This window comes from Petromyzon marinus, chromosome 76 (assembly GCF_048934315.1).
Source record: "Petromyzon marinus isolate PM22_M1 ecotype Great Lakes invasive population chromosome 76, UKy_Petmar_22M1.pri1.0, whole genome shotgun sequence".
NCBI classification, from domain to species: domain Eukaryota; kingdom Metazoa; phylum Chordata; class Hyperoartia; order Petromyzontiformes; family Petromyzontidae; genus Petromyzon; species Petromyzon marinus.
In genome coordinates, this window is record NC_133742.1 from 2,054,104 (window position 1) to 2,072,306 (window position 18,203).

At 54.9% G+C, this 18,203-nt stretch overlaps 1 protein-coding gene across 1 annotated transcript; it reads left to right on the forward strand.

The window, feature by feature from the left end:
- The first annotated feature begins 3,434 nt into the window (after positions 1 to 3,434).
- On the forward strand, positions 3,435 to 17,986 carry LOC116957537 (cobalamin binding intrinsic factor-like). Its single transcript, XM_076056498.1, has 10 exons — positions 3,435 to 3,526; positions 6,599 to 6,694; positions 9,443 to 9,644; positions 10,223 to 10,416; positions 10,852 to 11,004; positions 11,233 to 11,411; positions 13,066 to 13,261; positions 14,552 to 14,750; positions 16,236 to 16,357; positions 17,368 to 17,986. Exons 2-10 carry the CDS (start codon positions 6,622 to 6,624, stop codon positions 17,427 to 17,429), a joined length of 1,380 nt encoding a protein of 459 aa, XP_075912613.1. The 5' UTR covers positions 3,435 to 3,526; positions 6,599 to 6,621; the 3' UTR covers positions 17,430 to 17,986.
- The last annotated feature ends 217 nt before the right edge of the window (positions 17,987 to 18,203 follow it).

Below are 18,203 nucleotides of genomic sequence, written 5' to 3' on the forward strand. Positions count from 1 at the left end.
GGAGATCATCTCTGCCCGGTGCCTTTCCTGGTCTCAGATTCTGGATCGCCTTCAGTACTTCCTCAACAGATGGCACTTCAGACAGCCACTCACAGGGGGTGACTTCCTCTTCCAATATATAGGGTCATCCCCACTTTGTCCTACGATGTTCTCCATGTGGAGGGATTTCCCCTCCCCCAGGACTTCACAGATATGTTCAGCAAATCTGCAAACATGTTCCTGGGGGTCGGAGATTGGATCACCGTTTTTTCCCCTAATGATGGTAATAGGTGTGGTGCTGCAGGTTACTCTTTTGATGGAATTAAAAAGGGATTTATGATCGCGGGCCATTGAGGCAGACTCCATTTCCTCAGCAACCCGCGACCACCACTCATCCTTGCAGCGCCTCACGGCTCTCTGAACCTCCGAGCGAAGGCTGTGGTAAGCCTCCTCATTATCTGACGTGGGATTCTGTAGCCGATGACAGTGGGCCTGTCGCTTTTTCTCAGCCATCCTGAACACCTTGTCTGTCAGCCAGGGTCTCTGGGGAGGTCTGGACCGCGTACCCAAAGCAGCCATTGCAGCTGCCTGAGTCACGGTCCTAAACCTCACCCATTTACCCTCGACATCTGGAGGAGTTGGGGACGATGCCAACCCCAGCTTCAAGCGATGATGAAATTCTTGCCTGCAACTTTCATCAGCTAGCTGAGACCAGGCCATCTTAGGTTTGAATGGGGTCCTGGGTGTACACCCACCACCGGAGTGGAAGAATGACAGGTGTATCTTCCAGATGACTAGTCGATGGGCATAGGGTAGATCAGCTCCATGGTAGGTCTTGGTGTCAAGGACATGGGCCCGCATCCACTGTTCTGTCCCTACGTAGTCCAGCAGATGTTCTTGCTTGAACCCGGCATGCATCCATGATGTTGTATGGATGCGCCGATGCCGGAACACCGTGTTGGTAAGTACAAGCCCATGGGCTGCACAAAAATGTAGCAGCCTCCTACCATTGTTATTGAGCTGATCTGGCGCATGCCTTCCAATCACTCCAAACCAGGTGCCAGCATCATGGCCAACTCGGGCATTAAAGTCACCCAACAAATGACTCTATCCCGAAGGGCCACTTTAGCTAGCGCCTGTGACAGGAGTTCATAGAAGGCATCTGACTCATCAGCCTTGATTGCATCCCTCCACAGATGTTCGTCTTCGGTGGAGTCATACGTAACCACGACCACCACTCCTTGCCTCCGGTTGATGGGAAGCGAACCCAAAGTAGCCTGGGGCTTACAGCTTCTCACCCCTCACCACCACGCTCCAATGCCCTCTTCATTATTTTATTCAGAAGAAGAGCCACTCCCTGTTGTTTGGCAGTCTCCTGTCCCCGAGTATAGGACTGTCCACGTCATAGACGCCTGTCCCCCCGGGGCCTCCGGCACAAGCTTGTTAATTACATTTTTCGGTCGTAGTTTAGTGGTAGTTAATTGAAGGTGGAGGGGTTACCATCCCCTGGCACACGTCCAGAGCCCCCATTTAACCACTGTGGTGGTCACAGATACCATGAAAGGCCAATCGGAATTGGCCCTCCCTCCAACAGCAATGTCCACGGCAGCATTGCCCGTCCGGCCCCACGAGTAGGTAGGGGGTTGTTTTTCCGGACCATTCACACACACATTCACACACACACACATTCACACACACACACATTCACACACACACACACACATTCACACACACATTCACACACACACATTCACACACACACATTCACACACACACACACACATTCACACACACATTCACACACACACAGACATTCACACACACATTCACACACACATGCACACACACAGACATTCACACACACAGATATTCACACACACAGATATTCACACACACACACAGACATTCACACACACAGACATTCACACACAGACATTCACACACACAGACATTCACACACACAGACATTCACACACAGACATTCACACACACATTCACACACACACAGACATTCACACACACATTCACACACACATTCACACACATTCACACACACATTCACACACACAGACATCCACACACCACAGATATTCACACACACACAGACATTCACACACACATTCACACACACATTCATACACACACATTCACACACACAGACATTCACACACACAGACATTCACACACACACAGACATTCACACACACACAGACATTCACACACAGACATTCACACACACAGACATTCACACACAGACATTCACACACAGACATTCACACACAGACATTCACACACACAGACATTCACATCAAGCCTAGTTGCCATCATCATCGTCGTCGTCACACCGGCTAGGAAGGGGCCACACAGATACGTGATTGTGTGTCTTCCTGTGTCCGTCATTGAGCTTCATCACAACAGCTCCCAATGCCTGACGCGTGCTGCTGCTGCTGCTGACAATACAAAGCTGGTGCTGTGGAATCGCCTTGACAATGCGAGACTCATCACCACCACCGGGGCCCCAGGGGTATCGTCGTTAACTCGCTCTCCCCACTCGCCCCTCCTCCTCTATCGTTGTGTCATGAAGGAGGAGGACGAGGGTTCATTGCCCGAAACGTCGCCTGTTATATATGTGGCCTTGTTACGAACAAAGACAAAGATTCCGCCCCCATCGTGTAGCCTTGACAGACTTTTGGGGCAAGTGCTGTTCGCGAGTCGCAGCATCTCTGAAGGCCGTCACGGCAACACGAGGGGGTGGGTGGCCAGCACCACGCCCTCCTGCCCGCCTTTGTCTCCCCAGTGCTAGCGATGTTTACTGCGCACGGCACAACGTTACTACTCAGTTGAGGCTGAGTCGACCTAGGGCAAGCCGAGGACCCGGTTCAGATAATCGTCACTGGTGTTGGCCGTGAGCGGGACACGTGTACACACACAGAGAGAACACGTGTACATACATACACACAACACGTGTACACACACAGAGAACACGTGTACACACACACACAGAGAACACGTGTACACACACAGACAACACGTGTACACACACAGAACACGTGTACACACACACAAACAACACGTGTACACACAGACAACACGTGTACACACAGAACACGTGTACACACACAGACAACACGTGTACACACACAGAGAACACGTGTACACACACAGAACACGTGTACACACACAGAACACGTGTACACACACACAAACAACACGTGTACACACAGACAACACGTGTACACACACAGACAACACGTGTACACACACAGACAACATGTACACACACACACACAGACAACACGTGTACACACACACAGACAACACGTGTACACACAACACGTGTACACACACACAGACAACACGTGTACACACAACACGTGTACACACAACACGTGTACACACACACACAGAACACGTGTACACACAACACGTGTACACACAACACGTGTACACACAGAACACGCCTACGACCGAGGGGAGGCTGAGTTGGTCTCAGATAATCTCCATCACTGTGGTGGGTTGGTGGCCGTGAGCGGGAATCAAAACTCGGGTTCGTAGCGCAGCGCGAGAATCACTGCACACCCCCCACCTCTATCCCCCCACCTCTATCCCCCCCACCTCTATCCCCCCACCTCTATCCCCCCCACCTCTATCCCCCCACCTCTATCCCCCCCGACCTCTACCCCCCCCACCTCTATCCCCCCCCACCTCTACCCACCCCACCTCTATCCCCCCCCACCTCTATCCCCCCCACCTCTACCCCCCACCCCCCACCTCTACCCCCCATCCCCACCCCCCACTCACCCCACTCCCCCTCCCACTCCCCCCACTCCCACTCTCCAACCCCCCCCCCACCTCTATCCCCCACCCCCCCACCTCTATCCCCCCCACTCCCACCCCCACCCCCACCCCCCCACTCCCCCCACCCCCACCCCACCCCCGCAGGTGTTGCTGGGCCCACGGCAGCGCTCATTGTGGGCGTGCCGGAGCCGCCCCCCCTGGGAGCGCTCAAATAGCGGGGAGCAGACAGCCTCGTTACACAGCAGACAGGTTCACTCTACTGTTAGTCTCTCTCTACAGACAGGTTCACTCTACTGTTAGTCTCTCTCTACAGACAGGTTCACTCTACTGTTAGTCTCTCTCTACAGACAGGTTCACTCTACTGTTAGTCTCTCTCTACAGACAGGTTCACTCTACTGTTAGTCTCTCTCTACAGACAGGTTCACTCTACTGTTAGTCTCTCTCTACAGACAGGTTCACTCTACTGTTAGTCTCTCTCTACAGACAGGTTCACTCTACTGTTAGTCTCTCTCTACAGACAGGTTCACTCTACTGTTAGTCTCTCTCTACAGACAGGTTCACTCTACTGTTAGTCTCTCTCTACAGACAGGTTCACTCTACTGTTAGTCTCTCTCTACAGACAGGTTCACTCTACTGTTAGTCTCTCTCTACAGACAGGTTCACTCTACTGTTAGTCTCTCTCTACAGACAGGTTCACTCTACTGTTAGTCTCTCTCTACAGACAGGTTCACTCTACTGTTAGTCTCTCTCTACAGACAGGTTCACTCTACTGTTAGTCTCTCTCTCTACAGACAGGTTCACTCTACTGCTACTGCCTCTGGCTATTTACCGGCGCCGCTGTCGCCGCCGCTGACTCTGGGTGAGTTTAATGACGCTGCTGCTGCTGCTACGTTAGTGATGTGATGATGCGCGCAGCAACGGCGGTAAGGCGATACTGGGACGGATCGCAGGTTCGAGTTGTTCTGGTTCCGGGGTGACCTGCGAACCAAGGCGACTTGAACCCGCAGTCTGTGTCGCTCTCGCTACCCACGGTCCGCCTGGGTTTGTCTGCGAGGTTCCTGCTCCTCTCGTTTCTCTCCTCCACGTTGAGAATCGTGGGTTCAGGTTGGTGTCTGGCGCTCTCAATAATCCCCACCAGGTGGATAATAAAGTCGCTCTAGTTGAGTCTTTGATGTAGGGTTCAGGTTGTTGTCTGCTGCTATAAATAATACCCACCAGGTGGATAATAAAGTCGCTCTAGTTGAGTCTGTGATGCAGGGTTCAGGTTGTTGTCTGCTGCTATAAATAATCCCCACCAGGTGGATAATAAAGTCGCTCTAGTTGAGTCTGTGATGCAGGGTTCAGGTTGTTGTCTGCCGCTCTCAATAATCCCCACCAGGTGGATAATGAAGTCGCTCTAGTTGAGTCTGTGATGCAGGGTTCAGGTTGTCTGGCGCTCTCAATAATCCCCACCAGGTGGATAATGAAGTCGCTCTAGTTGAGTCTGTGATGCAGGGTTCAGGTTGTTGTCTGCTGCTATAAATAATCCCCACCAGGTGGATAATAAAGTCGCTCTAGTTGAGTCTGTGATGCAGGGTTCAGGTTGTTGTCTGCCGCTCTCAATAATACCCACCAGGTGGATAATAAAGTCGCTCTAGTTGAGTCTGTGATGCAGGGTTCAGGTTGTTGTCTGCTGCTATAAATAATCCCCACCACGTGAATAATAAAATATCAGAGTAGATTTTGATTTAAAGCTTTCGTGACTGCAGTAATTCATATTCTTAGCTCTTTCGGTAAATTCACGTGCAAGGGAAACAACGTGACTTTACCGAAAGAGCTAAGAATATCCGAGTAGAGTTTAAATTTCGACGTTTCGTTTAAATAGGAGACGAATTAAATTGGGAACACGTGGATTGGAGGGCACGCGCAGGCTAGAGACATCATCATCACCAGCACAGTGATCTCCATCCAGCAGTGGATGGGCCCTAGATGTGATGATTACCCTGAGAGAGGGGCACGTGAATTATTAATTTATCGGAGGTGAACGCCTCGCGCGTTCAGTGGCGAATATCCGAACAGGGTCCTCTCCTGGGTCGAAATCTAAACTCAAACTGCAAGAATACCTCGTGTGGTCGTGTAATGGTCGTGAGTGAATCTCTCTCGGTGTCTCTGTCTGTGCCGTGTCTGTGCGAGTGTCTCTCTCTCGGTGTCTCTGTCTGTGCCGTGTCTCTGTGTGGTGTCTGTGCGAGTGACTCTCTCTCTCGGTGTCTCTGTCTGTGCCGTGTCTCTGTGTGGTGTCTCTCTCGGTGTCTCTGTCTGTGCCGTGTCTCTGTGTGGTGTCTGTGCGAGTGTCTCTCGGTGTCTCTGTCTGTGCCGTGTCTCTGTGTGGTGTCTGTGCGAGTGTCTCTCTTTCGGTGTCTCTGTCTGTGCCGTGTCTCTGTGTGGTGTCTGCAGTGAGTGACTCTCTCTCGGTGTCTGTGTGGTGTCTCTCACGGTGTCTCTGTCTGTGCCGTGTCTCTGTGTGGTGTCTGTGCGAGTGTCTCTCGGTGTCTCTGTCTGTGCCGTGTCTCTGTGTGGTGTCTGTGCGAGTGTCTCTCTTTCGGTGTCTCTGTCTGTGCCGTGTCTCTGTGTGGTGTCTGCAGTGAGTGACTCTCTCTCGGTGTCTGTGTGGTGTCTCTCACGGTGTCTCTGTCTGTGCCGTGTCTCTGTGTGGTGTCTGCAGTGAGTGACTCTCTCTCGGTGTCTGTGTGGTGTCTGTGTGGTGTCTCTGTCTGTGCCGTGTCTCTGTGTGGTGTCTGTGTGGTGTCTCTGTCTGTGCCGTGTCTCTGTGTGGTGTCTGCAGTGACAGGAGGCTGCTCGCTCGTCATGGCTCGCCCTGGCCACGCCCTGGCGCTGCTGCTGGTGGCAGTCGCCGTCCTCCTGCACAGCTCCGTCGCCGGTAGGGGGGGGGTGAACACGGGGTGGTGGTGGTGGTGGAGATGAACACGGCGTGGTGGTGGTGGAGATGAACACGGTGGTGGTGGTGGTGGAGATGAACACGGTGGTGGTGGTGGTGGAGGTGAACACGGAGTGATTTTGTTCATCTCATCCAGCCGGTGTGACCGGTTTTCCATACTCTTCCATGCTTTTCCCGCACCTGGAGGAGTTTATCTTCTATATATATGTAGTGTTCGATTTCACTCGGACAACTTCTGTCTTTCTCCGAACACCGCTTTATTTACAACTCTCAGCATGTCCTCAATATTTTACAGCATCCATGTCACCACAGCTCGCTCGCCACCTTTGTCTCTCCACTCCCCCACGATTACTTCGCTTACTCCACCGCTAACTTCTCTGTCTCCGCTCTCCGCTATCACCGTCACTACGCTCTCTCCACTGCTAACTGCTTCGTCTCTGTTCAGCTCCGCTGTCGCTACGCTCTCTCCACTGCTGGCTGCTTCTCTTGTTCAGCTCCGCTCCAAACTCTGTCTCCGAACTCTGGTTCCACGTCCTGCCTCGTCCAGCCCCCGACTCCAACTCTCAATTCCCCGCTGTTCACTCCAAGCTCCCCAACTTCAACAACCTCCATCTCCAAGCTCTCCAAACTCCGACTCCCTGCTCCACTGCTAACGCCAACTCCCCTCCCCCCTATCACTGCGTCCTCGCTCTCATTAATTAAGCCGCGTCCCAACGACGCTCCGCGTCTACCACACCTGCTTCCCGGCCAGACATCTCGGCGCCACTTCGGCCCCAGCAACAACACCAGCCAATCACAGCCGCCTCCGGCCTCCTGGCTTAATTGGCCTAACGTAACCTCTCCGTCCCAGCCACCGCACCTCCTGGCTGACCCGACATAACCCGTACTGACTTTAGTTCCCTGCCATCACCCTGTTTGCACTAAGCACCTTCCTACTCCACGACATATATTTATAAAAGTCCAAAATTGTGCGTGGGTTTGTGTGTGGTCGCGCGCTTGGCTCTCCAACCGTGGGGTTTATGTGAAAAAATAAAATAGCCAGGTACCACGCCGTAAGCCCCACGGTCAGCAAGCGCTATTCCTTTTTCACATCCGTCAACTTTAAATTAGTTTAATTAGCGATTTAGTGCGATTTTTGTGCGCTTCCATTGTATGTATTTATTGATGACGCGTGCATGACCATGCCAAGTCGCACGGTGGGAGTGAGGGGGACATTTTCTTTAGTGTTAAAAATACACTAAACGCTGAAGTGAATTCTTCACTGTGTGATGTCCCCCTCACCCCGATGCGTGCAGTTACTAATATATACAGTCGCTACATGCTAGCACTTGATATTACTGCAAGACGGCCGGGGAGATTGTGGCTGAGGGGGGGGGGGGGGGGGTCAGGGGTCGCTCCCCAGCCTGCCAAGGTGCCACCTCGGCCGGCTGGACAATCTAGGCGAGGCCGGAGGCTCTGCACGGGACTAGGCCCCGCCACGCCACTCTGTCAGATGAATACTTTGTGCTATACAGTCGCTAAACACTGCTATAGAGTCGACATGTACTACTGTAGTGATAGCAGGTACCACCACATTCGGCACGCACTGCTGTAATGATGTTTAAGAGGAGTTTTAAATAAAACAAAGTTTTACTCTCGCTCGGCCGCACCGGAAAGTCGTCGCGTGCCGCTCCTGCAGGATTTGTCGTGGCCGCTTGACAGCCCCCTTGTCAGGAGACCCATAGAGACGCAGAGACACAGACACACACACATAGAGAGACACACACACAGACACATAAAGAGACACACACATAAAGAGACACACACATAGACCCATAGAGGCGCATAGACACACACATACATAGACACACACACACATAGACACAGACACATACGCATAGAGACAACAAAGATACAAAGATCCCCCATATAGCCTTAACAGACTGTAGGGGCAAGTGCTGTTAGTGAGCACCTATGAAGGCCGGAACGGTACACGAGGGGGTGGGTGGCCAGCACCACGCCCGACCGCCTTTGTCTCCCTAGTGGCAATGTTTACACACCGCACCAGGTACTCATTTGAGGCTGAGTCGACCTAGGGGAGGCCCGAGACCGGTTCAGATAATCGTCACTGGTGTTGGTCGTGAGCGGGAATCGAACCCGGGTCGCCAGGTTCATAGCGCAGCGTAGCGCTAACCACTACACTATCACTCCCCACTACACACACATAGACACACACATACGCATAGAGACACGCACATAGACACACATGCATAGAGACACACACACACACGCATATAGACACACACACACAGTGTGCACGCTACTGTGTGTTTCACTTATTTCGCACCGTACGTAGCCAACCTTACGGTTCGTGGGGGGTGGGGGTGGGGGTGGGGGTGACCACAACAAACTAAAGGCACAAAGCGGTTCTAAAGAAACGAGTTTGTCGACCTCGGCGATGATTGCAAAGTAGCACGGCTCCCAATGGCTTCCTATTGTCAGAAGGAAGAGCGTTCCAGACGGCCACAGAAGCCGGTGCCCCCACCGCCTTTGTTGATCCACGGCGAGCCGCTGCAGGGAGGATGACCGCAGTCTGTGTGGTGATGGTTCATGCTGCTCCACGGGGAGGGGTGGGGCACTGAGACCCCCCCCCCTTGGGGGTGGGGCACTGAGACCCCCCCCCCGTGGGGGTGGAGCACTGAGACCCCCCCCCCACCTCCTCCTGGCTCCTCCCCCCACCCCTCCCCCTAGCGGCACCGGCGAACGAGTCGGCCGTGGTCCTGGCCGTGGTCAAGGTGCTGCTGAACTCGACGCGACCCTCGGACGAGAGCTTCCTGGTCGACCCCACGGTGCTGTGTGCACTGCGCCTGGCACCGGTGCACAACCTGCGCATGGAGCGCTCCTTCCTCAAGCAGCTGCTGACGCGCCTCGCCGACCTGCACCTCGACCGCAGGTCCGCCGACCCCTCCACCTCCCCCAAGAGACAAAGGTCCCCCGTGTAGCCTCGGCGGACTGTTGGGGCAAGTGCTATTGGTGAATCGCGGCGCCCGATGAATGCCGCGGCGGTACGCGAGGGGGTGGGTGGCCGGCAACGGCGCCCGGCCGCCTTTGTCTCCCCAGTGGCGATGACTTTACACGCGCCGACCCACCCGGGTACTCGTTTGAGGCCGAGTCGACCTAGGGGAGGGCCAGGATCGGTTCGGAGAATCGTCGCCCGGTGTTGGTGGCCGTGAGCGAGAATCGGAACCTCGGGACGTAGCCGGGTCCGCAGGGCAGCGTAGCAGCGACCGCCACCGCCGCTCCCAGGTTCCATTCGGTGTTTGAACTTCTTACCGCAACCCCCGTTTGATCGCCAGAATGGGTAAAACCTCCTCTTGTTTCTCGTCTTGAGATCGTGTTCTCTTCTTGTTGTCGTCGTTCTTCTTCTTCCCCCACACCTCCCGAGTAACACGACTGGCTACGTACGGTGCGGAAGAAGTCGTCCAAGCAGACGCCGCTCTAACAACGCGGGGATGGGATTTTGTCCCACAGCTGCCCGGGGCAGGTGACCGACCCGGACGAGAGGCCCCGTCGCGGCGAGGCCGTCCCGTCGGGGCTGCTGGCGCTGATGGTGCTGGCGCTGAGGGCCTCGTGCCTGCCCGTGGAGGCCATGCGCCTGGGCTGGGTCCGCGTCGACCTCCTCGGCATCCTGGACCAGCGGCTCGACGAGGAGCGGCGCAGCGTTGGTGCGACGTGGGGACACGCGCGGGGGGGGGGGGGGCGGGGGGGGTGATGTAGCGGTGACGTCGTCGGTGGTGAAGGTAGTGGTGGTGGTGGTGGTGGTGGCCGTGGTGGTGCTGGTAGTAGTGGCGGTGGTGTTGGAGGTAGCCGTGGTGGTGGTGGTGGAGTTAGCTGTGGTGGTGGTGGTAGTCGTGGCGGTGGTAGTCGTGGTGGTGAAGGTAGTGGTGGTGGTAGTCGTGGCGGTGGTGGTGGAGGTAGTGGTGGTAGTGGTGGTGGTAGTCGTGGTGGTGGAGGTAGTGGTGGTAGTGGTGGTGGTAGTGGTGGTGGTGGAGGTAGTCGTGGTGGTGGTGGTGGTGGTAGTGGTGGTGGTGGAGGTAGTCGTGGTGGTGGTGGTGGTGGTGAACCCCCCCCCCCCCCGTATCTGCGCTCTCTCCCCTCAGCGCTGGCTGGGAGGCCGCTCACCACCTACTACCAGTATGCGCTCGCCACGCAGGCGCTGTGCATCCTCAACGCCAGCGTGGACCCCGACGCCGTGGAGAAGCTCGCGAGCTGGGCCCTGCTCCAGGGGTCTGGCGACGGGCCCCACTCCCTCGGTGAGCGAGCGGCGAGCGACTCCAACTTCCCAGTGGTGTCCAACAAACATCACCACTGCGGAGTGGGAGGACTTGATGGGTGCTGCTACTTGCTAACGGCACTTGGCCCACGACCGTGTGTAAGCTGTGCGGGGGGGGGGGTGATCTTTGCCTCTTCTGAGAGTAAAACGGAGGGGCTGGACGAGCGAGGAGTGGGGGGCTCAGCGAACATCTCCCCCCCCCCCCCAGACGAGGCATCCCAGGCGCTGGTGGCGCTGTCGTGCCTCAAGGGGACTCCGCTCCTGCGGCCCCCCACGCTCGCCACTACCGTGGCCGCGGCAGCCCAGAGCCTCGCCTCGTTGCTGCTGGGGCAGCGCTCGGGAAACGGAGCCATCGGCAACATCTACAGCACCGCCCTCGCCGTACAGGTGGGGGGCTGGCTGGCTGGTGGGGGGCTGGCTGGCTGGTGGGGGGGGGCTGGCTGGCTGGTGGGGGGGGGCTGTGGTCTCAGTGGATTGCCATTCCTCCACGAGGTGGTGCTTGTGAACAACGGAATGAAGGGGGGGGGGGGTGTGGGAGCGTGGCGGTGAGGAGTGGGAAGTTGCCAGTCCCAGACTGTGGGCTCTACTCCCCATCGATGGGAAGCAAGGAATGGTGGTCGTGGCTTTTGCCCCCACCACAGATGGATATCAGTGGAGGAATGCAGGCAAAGCCGATTCGTTGGATGCCTTCTCTGGCTGTGCTGTCTTGACCTGGCCAAGGCCAATAATAGAACAACCCCGAGCCCTGGAGTATTCATTGCAAGTGCTTTATGAGACTCTGTCTCTGCTCACAACAATTAAGGACCTTCATGATGGTGGGCAGGCCCGGGTAAAACGATATGGCCAGGAGTCGAAGCCGTTCCTTGTTCACCTTGGGTGCGACGGGGATGTCTACATGCTCCGACATTTTTTCACGTCTTTTTGGAACCACGTAGTTTGAGAAGCGTTGTGTGGCTGTACTGGAGCAATTTCCATCTGGTACAAATACAATAGGAGGCTGATCGATGCCCGGGTGAGGTCGAGAAAATAGCTCCCTATTGGTCAACCATGTTATGTTTGCTGATGATCTGGTGATTTGCTGCTCACTCGGAGCAGTTGGACGCTCTACTGGTAAACCTGAAGTGTTCCTCAGCTGCACCAAAGCTCGCGCCTCTGATTCGCACAGTCGGCTACATACGGTGCGAAAGAAGTTCAACATTCATACATAAGCACCTGCCTGGGTATTTTGTGCCATCAAACACTCCACCTGCTCAACTCTCCATAGGTTATGGGGCCACTGTCCAGCGAGTGTCGTTTTGCCATTTTGGGCAGTGTGGTCATGACCAGCTCTGGTTCGACAGCAGATGTCTCGCTCAGAATCAGTTGGGTGGAAATCTCTTTTCATTTGCTGCGTAACGCTGTGTGGAAGCTACCTGGCCTTTGGCTTCCATATAAAAGTGTTACGCCCTCCCTTCGCTTGAAAAACGTGGACCACCACTAATCGCGAACCCTACAATGGCAATAAACATTTAGGCTGGCCTGCCTACGATCCATCCTAGGTTTAACCAGGCTGGGTTGTCTGAACCGCTCGCATATCCTTGAAAGGTTTGGACGGTCCCATTTGAGCTCCTCCGGCAGGCAAAGCTCCATTGGCTGGGGCACGTAGCCTGCATGCCCATCCACTACATGCCCCCAGCAGCTTCTGTTTGGCCAGTTAGAGGGGGCTAACCGGGCACGACATAGGCTGACAGAAGAATGTGGAGCTGAGTGGACTTGCCGATAATCGATACCAGCGGTGTCAAGATCGGCCTCTATGGAGGAGGCTCGTGAGGACGCGACTGGGCAGTTGGGGGCAGTCGCCCTCCAGCAACAACAGAGGAGCGATGCTCACAACAACGAGTGGAGCGCTGGGGTGTCTAAAACATGGTAGGGGCACAGGTGGTGCATCTGCAAATCGTCTCGGTCAACCCATGGCACCTGCAGGGTCTGTCACGTGACCTCCTCCTCCTGCACCTCGCCTGGCACAGCAATCAAACACCCCCCCCCCCCTTACCCCCACCAGGCCCTGCAGGCTGCCCAAGGGAGCGGGGTGAACGTGAGCGGCTGGGACGGGGGCAACGCCTCCCGCACCTTCCTCTTCGCCGCCGCCGTGGCCGGGGAGTTCAACGCCTCCCCTGGGGCCCTGGCCCAGCTGCTGCCCACGCTGCTGGGCACCACCTACCTGGCCGTGCCGCGCATCACCTGCGTGGGTGACGACGGTGAGCGGACCTGGGTGGGGCCTCCGTGGCACATGGGGGGGTGGTGGTGAGGTGTGTGGCTGTGGTCAATGGTAGGCAATGCACAGGGACAATTGCCACTTGGGGTTGTGATTGGTGGTGGTGGTTAACCTGTTACACCATGTGAATGCTGGTGGTGATCATCACCACCATGTGAATGGTGGTGGTGATCATCACCACCATGTGAATGGTGGTGGTGATCATCACCACCATGTGAATGGTGGTGGTGATCATCACCACCATGTGAATGGTGGTGGTGATAATCACCACCTTGTGAATGGTGGTGGTGGTGATGGTAATCACCACCTTGTGAATGGTGGTAGTGGTGGTGATAATCACCACCTTGTGAATGGTGGTGGTGATAATCACCACCTTGTGAATGGTGGTGATGGTAATCACCACCTTGTGAATGGTGGTAGTGGTGGTGATAATCACCACCTTGTGAATGGTGGTGGTGGTGGTGGTGATAATCACCACCATGTGAATGGTGGTGGTGGTGGTGGTGATAATCACCACCATGTGAATGGTGGTGGTGATAATCACCACCATGTGAATGGTGGTGGTGATAATCACCACCATGTGAATGGTGGTGGTGGTGGTGATAATCACCACCATGTGAATGGTGGTGGTGGTGGTGGTGATAATCACCACCATGTGAATGGTGGTGGTGGTGGTGATAATCACCACCATGTGAATGGTGGTGGTGGTGGTGATAATCACCACCATGTGAATGGTGGTGGTGGTGATAATCACCACCATGTGAATGGTGGTGGTGGTGGTGGTGATAATCACCACCATGTGAATGGTGGTGGTGGTGGTGGTGGTGATAATCACCACCATGTGAATGGTGGTGGTGGTGGTGGTGATAATCACCACCATGTGAATGGTGGTGGTGGTGGTGGTGATAATCACCACCATGTGAATGGTGGTGGTGGTGGTGATAATCACCACCATGTGAATGGTGGTGGTGGTGGTGATAATCACCACCATGTGAATGGTGGTGGTGGTGGTGATAATCACCACCTTGTGACTGGTGGTGGTGGTGGTGATAATCACCACCTTGTGACTGGTGATGATGGTCAACCTGCTGCACCATGTGAATGGTGGTGGTGGTGATAATCACCACCATGTGCATGGTGGTGGTGGTGGTAATCACCACCACTTTGTGACTGGTGATGATGGTCAACCTGCTGCATCATGTGAGTGTTGGTGGTGGTGGTCAACCTGCGGTGGCATGAAATCGATTTTGTTCTCCTGCCGTTTGCTCTGCAGACAGCGTCCACGACCTGCACAGCGAGCTGACGCTGAGCCCGCCCGCCGGCAACTCGTCGTGGCCCATCGGAGTGACCTACCAGGCCACCGACGGCCTGGGCCACACCTTCGACAACAGTGTCCACGTGACCGTGCCCAGCGGCTCCAACCTCCTGCGCGTGCTGGAGGCCGCCCAGGCACAGAACGCCCTCCAGTTCAGGTGAGGGGGGGGTGAGGGGGAGGTGGTGAGGGAGGGGGGGGTGAGGGGATGGCAGAGGAACGGGGGATGGAGGTGGTGAGAGGTAGTGGGGTGGGCGGGGGGGGGGGGAGGTGGTGAGGTGTCCGGGGTTGGTGAGCGTGGTGTGTAGAGTGGTGTGTGTGTGTGGTGTATATAGTGGTGTGTGTAGAGTGGTGTGTGTAGAGTGGTGTGTGTAGAGTGGTGTGTGTAGAGTGGTGTGTGTAGAGTGGTGTGTGTAGAGTGGTGTGTGTGTGTGGTGTATATAGTGGTGTGTGTGTGTGTGGTGTATATAGTGGTGTATATAGTGGTGTGTGTGTGTGTGTGGTGTATATAGTGGTGTATATAGTGGTGTGTGTGTGTGTGTGTGGTGTATATAGTGGTGTATATAGTGGTGTGTGTGTGTGTGGTGTATATAGTGGTGTATATAGTGGTGTGTGTGTGTGTGTGGTGTATATAGTGGTGTATATAGTGGTGTGTGTGTGTGGTGTATATAGTGGTGTGTGTGTGTGTGTGGTGTATATAGTGGTGTATATAGTGGTGTGTGTGTGTGTGTGGTGTATATAGTGGTGTGTGTGTGTGGTGTATATAGTGGTGTGTGTAGAGTGGTGTGTGTATAGTGGTGTGTGTAGAGTGGTGTGTGTAGAGTGGTGTGTGTAGAGTGGTGTGTGTAGAGTGGTGTGTGTAGAGTGGTGTGTGTAGAGTGGTGTGTGTAGAGTGGTGTGTGTAGAGTGGTGTATGGTGGTGTATGGTGTGTGTATATAGTGGTGTGTGTATAGTGGTGTGTGTGTGTATAGCGGTGTGTGTGTATAGTGGTGTGTGTGTATATAGTGGTGTATATGGCGTGTGTGTGTATAGTGGTGTGTGTGTGTGTGAGTGTATAGTGGTGTGTGTGTGGTGTATATAGTGATGTGTGTGTGTATATAGTGGTGTGTGTGTATAGTGGTGTCTCTATGCTGTCTGTGTGTGGTGTCTCTATGGTGTCTGTGTGTGGTGTCTCTATGGTGTCTGTGTGTGGTGTCTGTGTGTGGTGTCTCTATGGTGTGTGTGTGTGGTGTCTGTGTGTGGTGTCTCTGTGGTGTCTGTGTGTGGTGTCTCTATGGTGTCTGTGTGTGGTGTCTGTGTGTGGTGTCTCTATGGTGTCTGTGTGTGGTGTCTGTGTGTGGTGTCTCTATGGTGTCTGTGTGTGGTGTCTCTATGGTGTCTCTATGGTGTCTGTGTGTAGTGTCTCTATGGTGTCTCTGTGGTGTCTCTATGGTGTCTGTGTGTGGTGTCTGTGTGTGGTGTCTGTGTGTGGTGTCTCTATGGTGTATCTATGGTGTCTGTGTGTGGTGTCTCTATGGTGTCTCTATGGTGTCTGTGTGTGGTGTCTCTGTGGTGTCTCTATGGTGTCTGTGTGTGGTGTCTGTGTGTGGTGTCTCTATGGTGTCTCTGTCTCTATGGTGTCTGTGTGTGGTGTCTGACACGCAGCTTCAAGACCAAGCCGTCGAGCTTCGGGCCCTACCTGGTGCAGGTGAACGGACTCGTGGCGGACTCGGCCCTGCACCAGTACTGGCAGCTGCTGGATGCTCCCAGCACCCCGCTGGACAAAGGTGAGGAGCCGTTGGCCGCCTCGGGGCATGGGGAGGGGAGGGGAGCGGTGACCGGTTTGGGGTGGCACCGCCATTGCTGCCGTGTGGCCTCTAGCCCAGAGGGCACCCCCCAGTGGCAGCCGATTCCAGCCGAGCGGTTTGAGCCGTGATGCCGTGAGATGTCATCTCCCTCGCCTGGTGCGCAGGAGGTCGTGGGTTCGATCTCCTGGATTTTGAGATTCTGCGTCTCCCTCTCCGTGGTTCAGACTGGACTTTTTTTCCTCCATAATTTCGAATCGACGTGCGTTGTTTAGATGATTTGTCTGTTGCTACACATTTCCACAAGGATCAGCCACGTGGTTGAGCTATAGTTTTGATAGGCAGGTCGCTTCTGAAAAACAGGAAATGTCTCCGTGGGGGCTCTCTACCTGGTAAAGTAAAATCGTTAAATTGTTTAAACTAAGACGCCAGGACTGCCTGCACTACCAACTATGTGAACGGGGAGGCTCTTCCATCCCAAGCCACCACCCTCAAGGATTTCGCTGTTGTGCTGATTGCTGAACTTTGTTTACTGTGGGGGGTTTGTTGCTGCTTTTGTTCGTGTTTTTGGTGAGAACCAACCCAGAGTCAATCGGAGAATGAGATTCTTCCTCCGTCTCCTGTCCTGGTGTCTCTCTCGCTCTCGAGTTCTCACTGAGCACCAATCTCACTCGTGCCCTCATTCTCCTACCCACCTAATCATTCGCCTGCACTCGCCCGCTCACCCACACCCACTCATTCACTCATTCAACCAGTTGCTCGCCATCTCGCTCACCCACACACAACCCAGCTCGCTCGCTCGCGCGAAATGAGACCCCTCCCATCCTGCAAGTCCAGGGTCGGGATCGAACTCACGACCTCCTGCCTACCAGGCGAGGTAGTTAACATCTCCTGGCCTCCACGGCCCCCCAAATATTTCTCTTGGCTCGACCCGGATCACGCAACTAACCCCCACTCCCTCCCCCGTCCGTGTGTGGCGGTGCTGTGCGCAGGGCTGAGGGACTACATTGTGTCTGATGGACAACACCTCATCGCCAATCTCACCACGTGGTAGATGCAGCGTGGGGAGGGGGGGGGGTGGGCACGACGCCGGTCAACGTTCAACAAACATCAGGAGACGGGGACTTGACTGCGGGGCTCCCTCGCTGTGCTACGTCATCGTCGCCTCCCATCTCATTGGCCCCCAGATGTGGCTCCCCTCCCCCTCCCCCCTGGTGGCAGCTGTCCCTGTGCTGCTGCTGCAAGGCGAACGTGGCAGTGGGAGCGTCATAATTGCAGCCGTGACGTCATCGTCATAATTGCAGCCGTGACATCGTCATAATCGCTGCCGTGATGTCATCGTCATAAATCGCGGCCGTGACGTCATCGGCATAATCGCTGCCGTGACGTCATCGTCATAATCGCAGCCTTGACGTCATCCTCGCCGTTATTAACAGTGGGCCATGATCGGTCCACTGCTGTATCAATTCCTCCCCCTCCCCTCCCACCAAAGGCAGCCTCACGGTCTTGGCGAGAAGTGACGACCCCACAGATTCCCATTCACATCCATAGATTATATTCGTACATGACGATGCACGTGATATAATCAAACATTAAAAGTTTTGTATTCGCTGCGAGTGGCATCTCTGCAATAATTATACAGCACGCAGAAACCACATGGTTTTTAGGGGCTATATCCCAATTGTGTAGCGACTTGGATGAAGTAAAATGTGAGAAAAGAATCCTCCCCAGAGAGTGGGGGTCTGTGTGGAGTGGTGGTGGTGGTGGAGTGGTGGTGGTGGTGGGGGTCTGTGGATTGGTGGTGGTGGTGGTCTGTGTGGAGTGGTGG